The 19514-nt window shown below is 39.2% G+C and overlaps 2 protein-coding genes across 4 annotated transcripts; both read left to right on the top strand.

Moving 5' to 3' along the window:
- The first annotated feature begins 317 nt into the window (after positions 1-317).
- Positions 318-3908, top strand: LOC141795470 (centrosomal protein of 55 kDa-like). 3 transcript variants are annotated; one of them, XM_074676361.1, is made up of 10 exons: positions 318-470; positions 875-1017; positions 1128-1361; positions 1824-1889; positions 2097-2247; positions 2503-2629; positions 2722-2899; positions 2984-3055; positions 3148-3264; positions 3743-3908. In XM_074676361.1, exons 2-10 carry the CDS (start codon positions 892-894, stop codon positions 3869-3871), a joined length of 1200 nt encoding a protein of 399 aa, XP_074532462.1. In that variant the 5' UTR covers positions 318-470; positions 875-891; the 3' UTR covers positions 3872-3908. The 3 variants fall into 3 exon arrangements, with proteins under 3 accessions (XP_074532462.1, XP_074532463.1, XP_074532461.1); XM_074676362.1 differs by having other exon boundaries at positions 2981-3055; positions 3749-3908; XM_074676360.1 differs by having other exon boundaries at positions 2981-3055.
- A 4973-nt stretch (positions 3909-8881) lies between these two features.
- LOC141795195 (cone cGMP-specific 3',5'-cyclic phosphodiesterase subunit alpha'-like) lies at positions 8882-13978 on the top strand. Its single transcript, XM_074676001.1, has 22 exons — positions 8882-9349; positions 9608-9760; positions 10143-10232; positions 10313-10453; positions 10552-10626; positions 10734-10798; positions 10905-10971; positions 11051-11098; positions 11210-11359; positions 11497-11640; positions 11738-11803; positions 11895-12041; positions 12138-12245; positions 12330-12439; positions 12533-12620; positions 12737-12837; positions 12951-13058; positions 13144-13207; positions 13287-13361; positions 13461-13544; positions 13645-13795; positions 13879-13978. Exons 1-22 carry the CDS (start codon positions 8882-8884, stop codon positions 13914-13916), a joined length of 2541 nt encoding a protein of 846 aa, XP_074532102.1. The 3' UTR covers positions 13917-13978.
- Positions 13979-19514: the final 5536 nt, after the last annotated feature.

The raw sequence follows: 19514 nt of genomic DNA, 5'->3' as shown, positions 1-19514 counted from the left end.
CTTGTACTTGCCAATTTAATAACGAGGCGCTCCATTATGGGGCAGGTGTTTTTCTCGAAAGCACCACCTCTTTACGGTCTACATCATCACGAAGCGCACGCATTTTGCGTACGGAAGCAGCGTACGGCTTAGCATCCCATTTATTTGAATCAGTTACCGTTTTTAAACTCTGAATACAAACTGTAAGCACCATAAAATGTCTAGTTATTCCGTGGTTGGTTGTCAGAAACGAGACTACACCACGGAGTCAATCTCCACCGAGTTCTGACACGATCACGACCGTTACAGAGCGACCAGTGTTCTGGAGTTAAGTGTGACCATTTTAACTGGCGAACTTCGGCCAATTGTGTCATTAAGTGCCTGCTAACAGTCGTCATTTAACAGGGTCACACTTTACACTGAAACACCGGTGACGTCTGCCAGGGGCTCCAAGCTAGCAAATGTTTTCTTTATCAAACCTCAGCTAGCCGGTAAGCTTACCCTGTTAACGAAGCTAACTTTTGCAGCGTTATCTTTTATTATTAATTTCACTTTAACACATACACAGATTTCCGCCATAGTTTTAAAGCAGGAGAGGGCAGCTGCTAATAGTCAATATCGCTTTAGCTACGGGAAAAAAATTAAATAAAATTTGTTCTTACAGATTTAATTTTGTTTTCCGTTCAAATGTTATGATGAGACAAACATTACTAGTCCTCTTAATCTCCATTTCACTCTCTGTTAAAAATTTGGCAATGGTGTCTTCTAGATTCAATTGCTGTTGCTAAACAGTATTTTAGGGTGTATTTGAAAATACTCTCTGTAGTTATGTTTTACTTTGAATTGTATAATTTTGTCAATTTCACAGGGTGTGATTTTTGTGTATATCTCTCAGTATAACAGGTTATTAAGATGGCCTCTAAAGCTTCTCACCAAAAGAAACACATCACAAAGGTGGCTGTCTGCAGGCTGAGCAAGGAAAATGACTTTCTGAAGATGCTGGTTCATCATTGTTCAACACTCAACGAACTGCTTGAGGTGAGATTTATCAATTTTTTACCAGATGTACTTACAGCAAAGTTTCTTCGTTGTCAGTCACAAATATTGATAGTCTACATGAATCACACTTCTTCAATGTCTTTTTGCAGAGCTTTCTCACTATTGAAACACTGAGGCTGGAGGGTAGTCAGCAGCTGGAGGCTAAAAACAAGAATGCCTTGCCAACAGAGCAGCTGTGTGAAGCAGAAGACAATCAGATGGATGGAGTGAGTAGGATACGGAGAATCACACCCAATTACTCAGAGATTGAGGAACTCAAGAACAAGCTTGTGAGCCTCCCAGCCAGGTGTCAGCAGCTCGGGGACAAGTTTGCAAAGAATAAGGTACCTCAAACTTTATAGAAAATTAATAATCTAGAATATTTTAAGTTTCTCCACCTTACAGCACTTGAATTCAGAGTGGTAACCTACAATGCAAACAAAACATCATAGGAAAGCATGGTTGTTACACATTCTATGAATGACTGACAGTGAGTCAGCATGCATTGCATCCTAAAATTGAAATCCAGCCACCAGCCTTTGCATTAGATCTGCTACACCACCATTTCACCACTAGATGGAAGCATTTGTTTTCAAGCCTCCTTTCTTTACAAGAGAGCGCTGCTCCACAGTGCCACACTTCTTTCAACATTAAATACAATAGCTCATGAAGAGTAAAGAGTTGATGTTTTAATATATACAAGACATATTTTGAAATATAAAACTTCTCTCAAGTATTTAAGGTAAAGGTTTATTCACAGATAGTATATTTAAGGGTGTTTCGTATATGTATCTGTTGTCTTGCAGAGTTCCACTTCAGATGACCAGGCCTTGACTGACGACATAAGAACACTGCAAAATAACCTCAAAGACGTATGTGTTTTTCAGGCAACGTCATGTGTTTCCTCTTGTTTTGACTTCTTTCCACACTGTTTGTGCATTTGTTTCTAATGAGGATGTTTGGCTTTGTACAATAAACATGTTTCACTGAGTGATTTTGCTTTGGAGCCATCCCACTGGCTCAACTGTTTCTGTCTTCTTCTGCTATGTGCTTCTCATTCTTTTACTGTGTACCCCGAGGCCTTGGAGAAGAACAAGCAGTGGCTGGAGTATGACCAGCTGAGAGAGGCCTATGTGAGGGCAATTCTGGCCAGAATGTTATGGCTGGAGAAGCAGCTGAACGAAGCCAGTCAGGCCTGCTTGCAGCAACACAATGAAGACCATTCAGATGGTAAGCCGCAGAGACAGTGGGCAGTGAGCATTCACCACTAGGGCATCAAGGGGCAGCAGACTGTCACAACAAGATTTTTAAGATATCAAGATTGCCCTGTAGAAGCACACTAACACAGAATCTGCACTGGAGAAAATTCACGAATACCAAACTGTGCATGTACATGGTTTTATATGCTATATGGTTGTTTGTTCAAATTTGTACTTTCCTCTTTTTTAAGTTTGTTATTTTTATTTTGTGCTCTCCTTAATGCAGAAAAAGCTGAAATAATCCAGATGCAAGAGCTCTATACATCACTCTTACGGGAAGCCAACAACGAGCTGGAGGTGCTCAGGTGTTACTTTGGCGAGACCAGCCAAGAACTGATAAGGATTCAAAACAAGTTGGTTTTCTGCTTGAAAAACAGTTCAGTGCTTTGAGTTTGGAAGAGTTAGGATTCATGGTGAACTTTATGATGAGCATGTTGATGTTTAGCTTCAAGGAAAGAGAGGAAGAGCTGGAAGAGTACAGGCAGCAGCAACAGGCTTTGAAGACAATCAGAGAAGGTGAAATCGATGTTCAAAGTTGTTCAGATGAAGAGGAACAGGAAAGAGCAGAGGAGCTGCGCCGCAGATTGGATGAAGAGAAGGGCAAGTCAGCTGACGTAGAGCAGGTATGTTTATCACTTGATAGTAGGAAAACAGAAATGATTCAGATATAAAGTGAAAATTTAAAAAAATATGTATTTTCCTAGGAGGACATTCTGGAAAGTGTTTTTATAGACACTCACAAAGCAAACCAGCAGAAGATTGCAGATTTGGAGCGACAGGTATGACATACACTTTTAGAATACCAAATTAAACTCTCTGTATTATTATAATTATTGTTAGATTTTTATTTTTATTTTTTTCAATTTTCTAGGTTAGGATTATTTCTGAGGATCTTGAAGATTCGAGGCAGGATTGTTTATATCTAAAGAAGAAAATTGTGAAATTACTGAAGAAGCAGTCAAACTCCAGAGGCCAGCACCCTTCAAAGGTGAGCACGAATAGTGCAAGAGATAAGTTTTTCAGAACTTCATTAGTGATTTTCTTTAAAGCTACATTAGTTGTATTTTATGGGGGAAATTTACTCATTAAGAGCAATGATAGGGCAGTTACCAAACTCAAAGTAACATTAGCATATAGTATATCATGTGCAAAGGGGCTCTAGTTCTGTCCAGACTAATATTCTGGTCATTAATGCTTAATTTTCAACCATGTTCACAAGCTAGTTTCTGACTTTGACTGTCCACTGGCGTCATGTCTGCTGTTTAAATTTGCTTAAAGTAATCCTAAATAACCAAAATGTCTTCCCCAACACATCAGAAAAATATGTTAAAGTCCTGATGATTAAAGTACGATTTTATTGATTTTTAATATTTAACTGTCAGTTTACTTTTTTATTTTGTTTTTGCAAAAACTCCTTCAAAAACCCAGAGTTGACAAACAACTGATGACTCATTTTGCATTCGAAGGAACAGCAGGATTGTGGCGCCTATGGAGCTGCATTCCCAACATCCCCACTCTCTGAAGATGGCCTTCAATCATCCGCCAACAATAGTCTGCTGTCTACAGACGAAAGCTGCCTGGAGTGTTCCCTCTGACCGACCCAATATCCTACTGAAGAGCACAGAGATCTTTACCACCTAGAACTTTGTCACAACTGAGAGATGAGGAGAAATAATCTTGTCCTCTGTGCATTCTGTTAAATAGTATATCAATAAAAGCTAAGTTTTTAGCAAAAGGTTGTGTTCCTGTGAATAAATATACCTATGAACTTTGGTAATAGCTAAAATACTGGTTTACTCTGCCAGATAGGTCAAGCAACACAATACAGTCACACTTTGTTCAATCAAAAACCCAATATTTCAATATAATAAAAGACTCCTTGCCTGAGCTGATCGTTACATACATTTATGAGATATTTGTTTTGATTATGAAACTGCAGCTCACTGACTGCAGGCAGTACTGTCCAAACCAGATGAATAGCTCAAAACAGCTTGTGTCAGTTAATCCTTTTCCTGTTCTATTTAAAGAATTGGATTAGTATTGCTAACAAACTATATGGAGAGTGTGGGATCTGGCAGTGGCTGAGAGCTCTGAAAGATAACCTGACACCAAGAGCTAACCGAGGCTGCCAGCTTAGGAAAATGATGCTAATATGGTTCAGTCACTTACGAATATGTGTCTTTCTGAAAGTTATTTTTCTAACGCAGGGGTGGCCAACCTGCGGCTCGTGAGCCACATGTGGCTCTTTGCCTTTCAGTGTGCGGCTCTTCGATCCACTCATAAAACTGATAAATTGATGCCAACGTTGGGACCAGTACTGATCAATACTTGGGTGATGAGACTGACACTTGAGTTTCAGTTTCTTTGTGCTGCTCTCAGTCATTCATGTGCTTGTAGATAGATAGATAGATAGATAGATAGATAGATAGATAGATAGATAGATAGATAGATAGATAGATAGATAGATAGATAGATAGATAGATAGATAGATAGATAGATAGATAGATAGATGTAGAGTATCGACAATTTCAGCAAGATGAAGATGTGGTAAACATGGCACATATCCAAACATTCGTTTCTGGCAGGAGTCTTCTCCTTGATGGAATTAACATTGGTCTGTAAAGATCTGTTTTGGTTTTGTTTTTTTTCTTTTGGTTTGAATAAAAAAACTATTTTCCAGGACAGTTACTGATCTCATACTTAAGAATTTAATTTGCTATGTCAATAATACAGTCTCAAGCTAATGAGATCACATTTAACTTATTTACAATGTTCACAGTACCACACAAAAGTTGAAAAATTCCATCACTAAAAGATTTTAACTTCCCAACTTAATCCCAAAGCATGTATATACAAGTTACTACATGTGTTTAAGTGTTATAAATGTGAAATATGAAAGCTTGAAATGAAGTGTTAATTACAACAGCGTGAAAACAACAAAAAAAAGCTTTTATTTTTGACTTTTCTAACCCCGTTGTCCTCCTCATCTCAGTAGTAGCTGTTTCAGGACTTGCAGCCTTGGTAACCTGGGAACAAAGACTAACAGCCACATAACTCTCTTGACCCCAAACTTGTTTGTCGCCAATATGCAGTTCATCCCTCTGTTTGTTCATCGTCTCCATCACTACCCTGGCCTCCATAAGTGTGAAGCAGCTGGCAGGCTCTGGACTGTGAACATCACTGTCTTTGTCTGGGCCTTTTCTCCTCTGGCCTCTACCGCTTCAGTTGGCTCATGAGTGTGATGGAGGCTGATTTCTCTGAGCAGGTCTGAGAGATGAGTATTTGTGTAATGGCAGGGATTCTAGCTTTACGCAAATACCACTGTGGCCATTTACTGCAGAGTGTTACAGTTTATAATTTAAAAAAATTATATCTGTAAAAACACTTGCCAAAAAAAGGTACATTTAAGTTGTTGTGGCTGTCTTACAGAAGTTTAGCTGCGAAGTGAAGCTCTTCCTTTGTGTGACGCGTCTAAAGATTCAACAAAGGTTCAGTGATGAGTTTCACCCCTAATTCCCTGAATTAACAAATATAAAAATAGATTGTTTTATGTGTTTTTGCATTCTTACAGATGTTAAGTTGAGATTTTAAATTTGAGTATAGTACACACAATAGTTATAACTAAGTTAGCTCAACTCAACTCAACTTTATTTATAAAGCACTTTAAAACAATCTCAGCTAAAACAGAGTGCTGCACATCAAAGCAGTGCAGGAATAAATAAGTAAATAAAACAAATAAATCATTCAAACAAAGTTGCACGCAGTAAAATAAATCGCCACAGTGTTCTAATTTTTTTTTTTTTTAATGAAACAATTATTAACAACTAAAACAAACCATAAAACAGTAAAATATGAGCAGAGTCTCAAGCTGGGTTAAAAGCCAAAAAATAAAAATGGGTTTTAAGACTTAAAAAAAAAAAAAAAGTTAAATTATATAGACATGAGAAGGTCAACCCATTACCAATATATTGTGACATAGTGGATCTGGTAGGATCTTTGGTATGTGTAGAATATGAATCAATAGGTAATAAGAAGATACAAAGGTCATTTAGCTGCATGAAGACCTGACAGCGTATATGTCGCAAATTTGCGACAACAGGCATCAAGGGGTTAAAGAGTTTATGGTTCAGAAGGTCCAACAATCCAAAACGTGCTAACACGTAGTTCAGGCTAAAAAAGGAGAATAGAATAGAATAGTGTGGAATATAACTTTATTGTCATTGTAACAAGTACAACAAAATTGAAGTCTCAGCAGCAATCAAGAAAACAAAAGTAAGAAAGTGTATAGAAAGCGCAAAAAGGTCTGCAAGAAAATAGACGATGACAGCCTGTCCATCATCCCCCAGTTCAGCCAGCCTCCACCTCCACAGGGTCCAGGACCGAGCCTCCTCAGTCATGCTCCATCTCCGTCTCCGGTCTGCCCACAGCAGGCGAAGATCCCCCAATACGGCGCCAGTGTCCGATGTCAGCTCCGTTAGCCATGTCTGTGAATAGCATGATGCTACTCTGCCCTCTGGTATTCCCTCTGTTGCTGGGTTAGCACAGCTAGCTCGTCCATCTTATTGGAGATAGATCTTACATTCCCAATAACGATGGATGGAAGGACAGGTCGATGTCGCCACTTCTTAGCTCACGCCTGAGACCCAGCACGTCATCCTCACCTCCCTCTCCTCACCCTGTGGGAAGACATCAGGCCTTACACCAGTTAGCAATGACATGCTACATGCTGCTAACAGCTGAGTTTACATGTAAACAATACAGCCATGGTAACATATAGTATCTCCAGACAAACACAGGAAAAAAAAGTAGTAACAATATCACTGAAGCCACAAAAAGTCTGGTGTCCGTGACCGACAATGAACCATACAAAGTAATGATCCACTCCAAATAGAAAGATTACAAAAAAGAGACGAAAAAAATTACAAGAAACAGACAAAGAAGACAGAGCTGCTGCAAAAGGCAGCCATAGCCAACAGGGCAACACCTAGCAATAATATATAAATAATACTATACTATAATAATACTATAATAATATGTAAATAATACTGGATGAAAGCTGAAAAGTGATGATGGCAAAACTAAGGTGAAAAAGATGAAAATGACGGTCAACAAAAATATCTGAGCTCCATACTCTGAGGTTCTGCTCTGCCTTTGTTCTAATTCCTGCCACCACACACAATAAGTAAAAAAAAGAAGAACCACACCCATGTATGGCGTCAAAGCAGTGACATCATCAAAGTGATGTCATCATCTGTGCTACTAAGTAAAAGAAACAGGCAAAATATATTTTAGCTTCTACATAAGTGAAGCTAATTAGCCCATGGTCTCATTTCTGATAAGAGTTATGGTCCTCTTCTGGCATTACTTTTAAAAAACTTAAACGGATACTCTGTGAGCACGTCAGCAAATATTTGCCTCTTGTCGTCAGTGTTTTCTGCAAACAGTGAAGTTAACCTAAAGAGCTAATGATAAATGTTGAGCCAAAACAACCAAAGCAAACCATGTCAAGATGTCAAATAAACTTTAAATTTTTATTTTAAATCACTTTAGCTTATAGGTTAAAATCCAAAGATTTCTAGGGTAATAAATGCAAAATTGTTTTTCTTTATCATCCATTAATGTAGGTTTTTGTTTAAAGTGTCTTTTTGTATGCCTTGTTATCTTTCTTTTTGCTAACTTGTGTTGAAGTGCATTTCTTACAACCAAATTACATGAGCCAATCACAGTTTGCTTGACAACAAAGTTAATTAAACTCCAATCAGTGGTCACCAATCCCCTTAATCCTGTAGCTGCTATCCAACAAAACCTTTACATCCAGAGCTTCACAAGATGAGGGTTAAAGCTAAATTGATCCAGCAATGTTGACTTGTGTTACATGATTGTAATGGACCAGATGTATCACAGTTGTTTCAGCTCACCAGGTGTCACTGTATCATCACATTAATCACTTTCTCTCATACAAAGCTTCTCAGACACTGTAAGACACTTAAACAGAGCTTTTATCGAGTGGCCAGTGTCTGACCTGACCTCTGCTGGGTATTGTAGTTATGGTATTATCCTTATCCTCCTGAAATCATACCAAAAGTGATCCCACTACTACACTTTACTTTACTTTTTTTTTATCATTTACGGCTTAAAAACACATCCTGAGGTTTATTCAGCATAGGAGAGGAAAAGAAACTGTTGATGTTTGTGTTTTTATACTTATTTAAAGGAAACCTTAGAAATGATTTCACTTCTGACCTCCTCCTTCTAAGGTGCAGGTCATACTGCAGGTGCCATAACTCAGCTATCATCACCTGTAATAGGATTCACTTCTCTGAAATGACAAGTGCTTGGATTTGCAGTTAAGAAAGCTCAGGGGCTTTATGACTCTTGCGTCACAGTTATTAGTTCCCCCTGGGATCCCCTTACCCAGTAAGCCACTCTCTACCTTCTGTTACTGAGGAGAGGGTTGCACCTGCAGCTTCCATCCTGTCATAGAGGAGTTTTGGAAATGTCTTACTAGAGTCTGTTTTGCTTTCACTGTGCTGCTCTTCCTCTGACCTGCTGTAAAGGAGCATCTTTTTGCAGCTTCAAACAGGACCTATCATCTTTACTTCACCATGGCGGACAAAGACACAGTAGAGAAGTTCCTTGACAACAACCCACAGTTTGCAAAGGAGTACTATGAGAAGAAAATCAAAGCAGATGTCATCACTTCTGCCTTCAACAACCAGGTCCAGGTGAAAGAACCGACCTCCTACAAGGAAGTGTCCACTATTCAGGAGGCCGAGTTCATCTTTGAGCTCTTGAAAGAGCTACAGACCACCAGCCCGATGGAGAAAGCTCTGCATAAAGTTCTCCAGAGGATTGCTCTGCTGATCCAGGCTGATCGGGTCAGCTACTTTGTCTACAGGGCTCGTAACGGGACACCTGAGCTGTCCACTGTCCTCTTTGATGTGACACACAATTCTCCGTATGAGAAAAATTTTGTGAACCCAAATGTAGAGATTGTTTTTCCAACTGACATGGGGATTGTTGGTTGGACGGCTCACTCTAAGAAACCTCAGAATATCGCTGATGTGAAGAAGGTGAGCTAATTATAGAGATTACTACTTTAAAATTGGACAAAGATTGGAAAACATGCTTAAACATGCTACATTGCTTATGAAAGCTGCAGTTTAAATTAATTTAGTAGGCCTAAATGTATTATCTCTGGATAGATGTAATGAATTTCTCTGCAGACAATCTGTATTCTCAGTAATTCAATTATCTTGAGCATTAAAGAAGACAAAATTTCATCTGAGATTATCAAATGTCAACTTTTAATCCTTTTCCTGTTTTGTCAGGATTCCCACTTCAGCGACTTTGTGGATAAACAGACCAAATACACCACCAAATGCATGCTCACTTCACCCATCATGTACGAAAAGGAACCCATCGGCGTCATCATGGCGCTCAACAAACAAGGTGCAGATTCATTTTCAAAGACTGACCAGGAGGTGAGTGGCTATACTAATCTACACTAACTATAAGTGCTCTGCAGCCTCAGTTTTGCAGACTGTAGTAGTATGTAGTATACAGACAAATAATCCTGCGAAAGGGTCACTTCCTTATCTGAACTAGTGAGGAAAAACTGCCAATTTTAGCCCCTCGGCTTCCTGTCACTGACCTGTATATTTAGAGGCTTGTCTTGGTGCTTTGGGTCACAGTTATGACAGCTCAGCTTTTAATCCTTTAAATGGGGGAGAGCCCCAGACAAGCATATTTTTCTCTCTAGGCTTTTTTTTTTAACTATTAAAGAGAAAGAATCTTTAATCTGCTGTGAATGAAGAAGATGTGAATCTGACTCTTAGATAATCCTGATTCTTTATTTCATTGCAGCTCTTCAATAAATATGTGAGCTTTGCTAATGTGGTCACTCTCCAAGCCCACACTGCTTACATGTGGGATGTGGAGTCAAGGAGAAGCCAGGTGAGCACTCAGAGTCATAAATTTGTATTTTTTCGCGAACTCCTTCATGAGCCATGACCAGAATTTTTTCATTTCTTCAGGTGATGCTGTGGTCTGCCAGCAAAGTTTTTGAAGAGTTGACGGACATTGAGAGACAGTTCCACAAAGCTTTGTACACAGTGAGGGCGTACATAAAGTGTGAGAGATACTCTGTGGGGCTCCTGGACATGACCAAAGAGAAGGTGAGTGAAAGACTGGAAGATGTCACCTGCAGACATCTGAAGCTTCATGGACTGAGTGAGTCAGCGCTGTAATGTGAATCTCGTGTTTTCCTCTGCAGGAGTTCTTTGATGAATGGGCGATCAAACTGGGAGAACAGGAGCCATACAAAGGCCCCAAGACACCTGATGGCAGAGTAAGTCCAATGCTGAGTTTGCTTTGCAACATCATTCTCAAAAAATAAATTGCAAATATTTTGAATTAAAAGTTACAAAAATACTCCTCCATGTTTGAAACTTTTAGGAAATCAACTTCTACAAGATTATTGACTACTTGCTGGAGGACAAAGAGGAGATTAAAGTTATCCCGTAAGTACTTTCAATGTGACACCAGTATCTGGCCTAATCATAAAGCTTTATTTGCAGATTTTAAAAGTTTGCTGTCATAATGGTGACCAACTCTTTTTACTCACAGAGGCCCTCCTGCCGATCACTGGGCTCTGGTCAGCGGACTCCCGTCTTATGTGGCTGAGAATGGATTCGTAAGTTTGCCCTTTGTCATTCCATCATTTGTCTCACAAATCTGCTGATCTCCTTGCAAACACAAATCATCTTTTTCAGATCTGCAACATGATGAATGCTCCAGGGGACGAGTACTTCCAGTTCCAGGTGAAGCTTTTTTATCAACTAGGAATCTCCAGCTGCATTCGTGTTTTTGTTTATACAACAGAAAAATCCAACAAAGAACGATCTGAACGTTTCATTTGATTCTTTTGACAGAAAGAAGCAGTGGATGAGACTGGATGGAAGATTAAAAATGTCCTCTCCCTCCCCATTGTCAACAAGAAGGAAGAAATTGTTGGTGTTGCCACTTTCTATAATAGAAAAGATGGCAAACCGTTTGATGAGAGCGACGAACAAATCACAGAAGTAGGAAAAATGTCTCGACACATGTTGTTATGCTATTTAAATGATTATTCACATTTTTGGAGGCTATTGTTCAGTTTAATCTCTGTTAATAGTCTGAAGTAAATTGTAAAACTGACTTAAATTCTCCATGTCACCAGGCTCTGACCCAGTTCCTCGGCTGGTCGACTCTGTGCAGCGACACATACGACAAACTGAACAGGACAGAGTGGAGGAAAGATGTCGCCCAGGAGATGCTCATGTACCAGACCATGGCCACACTCAGTGACGTGCAGACCATCCTGGTGAGCCTCTGCTCAGCCTCAAACGCACTGATGTCTATCAAAAGAGACATGACATAGATTAAATCAAAGTCTCTTTTCCTTCATCGTTTCCCTACAGAACACTCAGGACAAGTTTGGCTCTGCACCAGAAGACTGTGACCAGAAGGAGATGTACAAACTGCTGGTAAGCGCTGCTGCTTGTAGACTTCATTACGTCTCATGAACTGGTTTGTAAATACATGCTGACTGTTTGACTGTTTGTTTCCACCGTGCAGAGAACTACGATCCCCGAGGCCAAGAACGTGGAGCTGCACGAATTCCGCTTCAGTGACTTCCCCCTGTCAGAGTTTGAGCTCATCAAGTGTGGGATCCGCTGCTTCTTCGAGCTCGGGGTGGTGGAGAAGTTCAAAGTCCCAGCTGAGGTAAAGAGAGAAACACTTCACTGACTGTCACTCAGTGCATGGTGGGCTTTAGGAGAAGGATATTTTCACCTGATATTCCAAAAACCCATTTCACAGGTCTTGACACGATGGATGTACACAGTCCGCCGGGGATACCGTGACATCACCTACCACAACTGGAGGCACGGCTTCAACGTTGGACAAACCATGTTCACCCTGCTGCTTGTGAGTCTCTCACACTGATCATCTGATTATACCACTTTCTTTCCTGTTCATCGTAACACAGGATTGTCTCTATTCCCTCCACAGACGGGTAAACTGAAGAAGTATTACTCTGACCTCGAGGCCTTTGCCATGGTGGCTGCTGGATTCTGCCACGATATCGACCACAGAGGCACCAACAATCTCTACCAGACAAAGTACATTTGCTAATTGGCCTTTGCTCTGGTCACATTTATGTTTAGAAACTGTACATTTAACCTTTTTGTTCTTTTCCTTGACTGCTTTTTTAGGAGTTTATCTCCACTGGCTAAACTGCACAGCTCCTCAGTCATGGAGCGCCACCATCTTGAGTACAGTAAGACGCTGATGGAGAATGAGGTGGGTCTTTGTACACAAACTTTTCCATACAAGTTTGAGAATAGTTGTCTGAAATAGATGTGCATTTGCAAAGTTTTAGCTGCTGCTTAACATCACTGCTCTGCTGTTGTTCACAGAACCTGAACATCTTCCAAAACCTCCAGAAGCGTCAGTTTGAGACGGTGCAGCATCTCTTTGAAGTTTGCATTATCGCCACTGATCTCGCCCTCTACTTCAAGTGAGTCCGAAGTTTTGTTCTTTGAGAGTAAACTACAAGGTTTGCTTAAACTCATGCTTTATCAAAGACTAAGGAAAAGGTTGAAATGATCTGACTGATTTCTCATCTTGCAGAAAAAGAACGATGTTCCAAAAAATAGTGGAAACCTTGGAGGGAATCCCAGATGAGAAAGAGAAGATAAACCACGTCTCCAACAACCCAACCAGGAAGGAGATTATCATGTAAATATTGAATTTTAATCCATCTTTGTATCCTGATTGTTGCGTGTGATCAAAACATTTATAAGTGATGTATCGTGTTTTACAGGGCAATGATGATGACAGCCTGCGATCTGTCCGCCATCACAAAGCCGTGGGAAGTCCAGAGCAAAGTATGAACCCGTCTTTAGGACCGTTACGTGATGGTAGTGATGAGTTGTTTGTTCTCATCGTTGGTTTGATGTTTCCCAGGTCGCTCTTATGGTTGCAGCAGAATTCTGGGAGCAAGGAGACCTGGAGAGGACGGTGCTCGATCAGCAGCCTATTGTAAGATTCAGTCTGGATCTTGGTTTTTCACCTACATGCCACAGGGTGACAAAAAGTCCTGATGAAACTCATGATCTGCTCCTTTCTCTTCTCCTTTAGCCGATGATGGACAGAAATCACGCTGATGAGCTGCCCAAGATGCAGTGTGGGTTCATTGATTTTGTCTGCTCCTTTGTGTACAAGGTAAGCAAACACCAGCGTCTACTCATTTTGGATTAAAAGAAACCACATCATTTTTCCATCCAAGCTTTAACACGTGAGTGTGTTTGCCATGTGTTTCCAGGAGTTCTCCCGCCTCCACACAGAGATCACCCCCATGTTTGAGGGACTGAACACAAACAGGGGAGAGTGGAGAGCTCTGGCAGATGTCCACGAGGCCAAGATGAAGGCTATTGAAGATGAGAAGAAGAGGCTGGAAGGTGGAGATGAGCAAGGTAAGCACACATCTTTAAATTCTCATTTTGTGTTTACATCGTCATAATTATCTCTGATCTTGTCTTTTTTTTTCCTTTGGCAGATCAAGGGGGAAAATCAAAGACATGTGTTGTCTGCTAGACTTCATGGACTGTTGGAGGATTTATGAGTGGCTGCCTGGGTGTGTATTTGTGTGGTGTGTGGAAGTGCATGAGCTTGATGAGGAAATTCAAATGTGCAAAATACCAAACTTATTTTTATATGCTATGTTAGTAAATCTATCCTCTGTAACAAGAATCAAATCTGCACCAGTCCTATAACTATTGGTTCATTAAATTTCAATTATGCTTGTATATACCTCAGGAATTTATTAAGGACTCTATATATAAATGTGTATTTTACTATAAATATTTTTACAGAAAATAATCTAAGGATATTTAGCTCACCTTTCTTTTGGACATTTTATGATTAGAGTTATAAGGCTGCAAAAAGATACAACCAAGGCTTTTAAATCTGAATAATTTGGGGCTATGAGTTAACAAATGCAATGAGAAGAATTACATAATTAACAAAATTACCAGTTCTTTTTCCTCCAACTGCAAAGCGTTGATTTGAAACATATGTCTCTGGCGAACTGGGTGAGAGATGTAAGAAGATTTGTCTGAATTGGATTTGGTTATAAGCCCCTGGAGCCTTCAGGCTTTCTTTTTTTAAGTCCCCTGCTTACATAAAGTAAAAATACTTCCGCCCATAAGTCAGAGTGTGCAGAGTGCATGTCGCTTTAAAGGTGTCACAAGGAAACTGTGCAGTAGGTGGGTGCAGTGTGAAACAACATATTTTATGTACATATAGAGGAACAGATTTGTTTCACTCTGTAATTTCAACAGAATGCTGCTTCTCTGGGATACTAGCTTTGTAAAGAAATGTGACTTTATCAAACATGTGTAGCTAAAAAAACACAGCTATATGTGCAATAGCATCATGTGTGAGTTATGAAAATGTCAATAAAGAATATTTTCCAATCATGTTTGTGTACATTTTATAGCAAATTTAAAAGTCTTAAAAATAACATCACACAACCACAAAAGGAAAGTAGTAAATTAAAAATCCAGTTAAAAAGCAGAGATCCAAAGTCAAGGATTAACACCTTTAGCACAAAGATTTTTAAATGGGGTTTCCCTGTGGCCACCTGCAGCTTTACTCTGTCTGATATGCTCCTGTCTACACGATGCTAATGATTAAGATCAAGCTGAAGAGGGATTTAAGAGGTCAGGACTACCCAAACATTACCTTTTAATGAACTACTAATAAGCTTACTGGAAGCCTGTGTTGCTAAACTGGAAGTGATGGCAGTTCAAAGGTGGCAGATATGAACTTATCAAGAGTAGACGGTGTATTTAGACCCCCTCGATGTGGGCTGCAGTTTATAAATGTGCACACATTTCTGCCTTTCTGTGGATTTACTGTTCGTGTAAAGCAGGGAACATTCACTTTGACCTTTGACCTTTAACTGTTTGGCCTGTGATTTAACCTCAGTGGAGATGGCTAACAGATGTTGTGGTGCATCACATGAGAATATCCCTAGGAGATCCACTGCAGTCAGATTTTATTTTTCATTTCCCTGATTGTTTTTAGTGTTATTATAAAAAATAAATCAGATCGCTTCAAAGATCCATATTTTTTCACAGTCCTCAACTGCATTATTCAATCAAAGTTCATCATTAAAGACTTTAAACTGCCACCTTAGATTTTGCATGTATGAGATCCGATCTCATTCATGCGTCATCTCCAAAAGCGCTCATCCTCGGTGTATGATCAGCTCAGGCAGGTGACTGACAGGTGGCGTGTGAACTTCATAGTTCAGTAAGCAGAGAGAATATCAGTTTCAGAAGCCTGGTAGTCACGTCAGGAGAGGTAAGCCAGCTTTGAAGAGTGACGGCACACCTTAAGAGTTGAAGGTGAGGAGGTCAAAGAGCAATACACAGGTGTGTTTACTCATGTGCTGCCAGATTTTTCACCTCAAACATAAAAAATTTCACAAAAAAAGTCATCACGACAGTCAGATTATTTTCATTAGTTGCTATATGGAACAGTTTGCTGCCCTGACACGCTTTGTGTCAAAACCTGTATTGTTAAACATGTTCTTGAAGTAAATTTTATTTGTCTTTACGACATTATTCAGAGTATCTTGTTTTATGCAACATATGTAATTTGTGTTTTTCTGGAGTATCCTTAAGTCAAACCATAATTGTAGAGCTCGACTATTTCATCAGTGTAGTTATATGGGAGGGCTGAAAATTTTGTAGTCTGAATAGGAAGGAGTTGTGCCATCGTGATGAAACTTGGTATGTATTATATTTCACATTTTCTGACACTTTCAGCATGTTTTTTCTTCTTCAGATTAACTGACTCTGATATAGTATTTAAGGACTGTTTGACAAGTAGAACCAGACATTTTGTGAATATGGATAACATTTGGTACAATTTGGCATAGAGAAGAAAGAGGGGTTAACCCCCAAGGACATTCACACTGACATGGTTGCTACATAAGAGGAAGATGCTCCAGCTTTATCAGTTGTAAAATAAATGGGCAGCTGAATTGAAGAGGGGTAGGGAGAGGCTTGAAGATGACCCAAAGTCCGAACGTCCTGCCACAGCAACAACCGTGAAAACATCAATTGGTTGAAAACCAAATCACGCCATAAGTGTCAGAAAATGTTGAATTTAATACATGCCAAGTTTCAGCACTTAGGGCAAAACTATACTTTCTAGTCATGCTATGAATTTTTCAGCCCATCAGCCCAGTGTCTGAGCATCAGACACTGAACAAAGTTCTCTGTACTCATCAGCCCAACACATCTAATACACTTTATCAGTGCAAGTGAGGAGAACTTATCACAAAATCTTAGCATTATTGATCAGATGGAATATTTAATAAAAAATTATGAAGACAAAAGAAAAATGAGAAGAAATTGTGGGAGTTAAGTGCATTGTTCCAAGAAACACTAAGAAACCACCAATAATTCACTGATGGTTTTGTTTCAGTGGAGTGGGGTTGTGTGAGGTACATGCTAACAGTAAGTGCATTAACCACAGAGGATTCTGGTCAGATTGACCACTGTGTTGAGTGGTCGAACAATCAAAGAGGCTATCAGCTCCTGCAGACAGGGTCAGATCTGCCTCACAGTTCAGATTATTTTGCAAAAGTTAGATTAAGAAAGTTTTCAGTTGCTATCACTAAGCTGCATTATACTCACACAGGCATCACAGAGGATTCATGCTCCTCTATCTGTAGCTGCTGATCAGCTAATCGGGTCTAAGAGGGGCTAGTCAACTTGAGTTTTGCGTGGTTCGCTGTTATGGAGCAAATTCTGGTATTTGTGCATCTCAGTTTGAGGTTCTTTTAGGCAACAAATGCCAAAAATTGTCCAGTGGTTACACAAGGACAATGAGATGGGTCACTTTGCAAAAATAGAGAGCACTGAAGATTTCTGTTCAGCCTTTATTGTTCTCCAGGCTGACTACTGAAAACTGAAGAAAGTCAACAAACAGAAGTTTTCTGTGCTTTTCTGGTAAAACTGACCCCACCTAGATGTTGATAGTCTGATTCCTGCTCCAGTTTTCTGACAGTTTTTCAACAAAGAGGCCTAACATACCTGAATCTCCTGTGGTCAGAAGCCTACTATAGACAAGTAATACCCATACACCCCTACTTCAAATAAACCAAACTTTTGAATATTTTAATACAATCACTCGAGAGCAATGTGAAGACACTGTAGCAGTTATAAAAAACACAGGCCTATTCCTGATTTCTGAATTTCCAAAAGTTGAAGCTTGCTTACACTGCATTTAAAAAAGAAAATGAACTAATCACAGTTTGTTTTTTGTGCTATCTTTACCAGCTGTCACTTTCTGAAAATAAAATACTTAAATACGACAGTTTTATCCGGGAACTGTTAGAAATGATGGACAATGAAACTTTATACAACTTTTTTCTCACCAGATGAATTATAACGCTCATTTTGAATCATAACCTTAAAAAAGTATCCCTCACTTGTGATACTGGAAATTTTGGTATTGATCCGATACCAAGGAAATACAGGGCCAGTGTCGCCGATATACCAGTTCTGATACCTATACTGATACTTTTTAATATTTAAGGTTGATGTATCATCAAACTGCTGATCTTAAGGTGATTTTGTGATTTTTTTCTTTTGATTATGATGTTAAAACCTAGGACAGAATTTGGGCAAAGTTTAATGGTGAATACAAACTACCATAGTGTCATGATAAACATTTATGTTCAGAAAAAATACATCAATGACAAAACAAAATTTACCGAAATATTGTTATGTGAGGAATTTTTTTCTTAAAAAAAAAAAAATGAAGTAAAAAAAAAAATCACTATTTTTTTTAAGAATAAAATGTAAAGAATTATAACAACAACAAAAAAATGTTATTAATTTTTTTTTTTTAAATCCAAGTAGAGCTGTTTATTGAAACATTTTAAAAATTAGGGAACATTTTTTCCTTTAGTGCACTTTTGTTTTTTCTTAGACAAAGTGAAAAATTATCACTTAAAAAGAAATAAAAACGAAATCTTTTTTTTTTTTTTTTTTTTTTTTTTTTGAGGTAGAGAGTTAAGAAAGCAGAGAGAGCAGATACAGTCAGGTCGCCACTTTTATAAAATCGCAGTCAGTGCATGCAGGAGAAAAGAAATAGAGTATCAAACTTTACACTGGTATCATTAGGTATCATTACCAACATTGGTATCAATATTATCGATATCTGGATTGATCCGCCCATCTGTAGTGACTAGGATCAATAGAAAGGAACTGTAGCTGCTGAGTGCTCAGAAATAAATCCACCTCTGACCGGGATCCACCTTGGCCCTTCATTTCCCTCTAGTGGGGAGGTTTTGTTATAAGATTCTTCACCTGACACATGTTGTAGCAGTTTCCTTTTCTAAGGAATATAAAAAGCATGGGCAAACGCATAAGAGAGTTAAATATGGTTTATCAGAGACTGAAATCAAACAAAAAACACTCTTAACTCCTTCCATGGTGTTTAGAAACAGGAGACTTGGGTGTAGACTTCACTGTAGTGGAAAAGTTGCTGGACAGTGTGTGTTCTATTCTGCTGAAGAATGATGGCATTTATCAAGCACAAGAACTACCCATCATCTCACAGCACAACAATCATATCCAGTGTTCTCATTCAGTCCAAAAGCTGCTCATGAAAAAAAAAAAGAAATTTGTTGCTTCCCGTCTCTTCCAGCTTTTCCATATTGCACAATTTCTCTTCTGTTTGAATCTTCTTGGAGTTCTTCTTTTAGAGTATCCTCCACACTGGTCATGGCTTTCATTTCATCCTTTCTTTTTTACAAGAAACCAGGAAGCAACTTCAAGAGCAGGACCCAGCTCATCTAAATGCCATGTTTTATTTTTACAGCCAAATTGTATTATTGAGGGAAACAAATAACAGTCAGTGTAATCACATCAGGGGAACAGAGAGGCCGGAGGTCTTGAGTGTTCATTTCTTCAGAAACATTTAACAGCAGCTGCACGTGTTTCTTCCTAGAAGTGTGTGACGCATGCAGGCTGCCAGGCACAGAGGGAAAACATATAAATCTCATGACTCTGGAGTGACCCAAGACATTAGATGCTGAAGAAGAATGCCTCAAATTAATGCTGTGTCATGTCTGGAACAGAGGAGGAGAGGAGTGTAATTAAACTGCCA

Source organism: Halichoeres trimaculatus, unplaced genomic scaffold (assembly GCF_033239565.1).
Source record: "Halichoeres trimaculatus isolate MK-OKI-2021-1 unplaced genomic scaffold, fHalTri1.1 fHalTri1_scaffold_8, whole genome shotgun sequence".
Classification (NCBI taxonomy): Eukaryota; Metazoa; Chordata; class Actinopteri; order Labriformes; family Labridae; genus Halichoeres; species Halichoeres trimaculatus.
The sequence above is the reverse complement of the archived record's forward strand: the minus strand, read 5'-3'. Positions and strand labels throughout refer to the sequence as shown.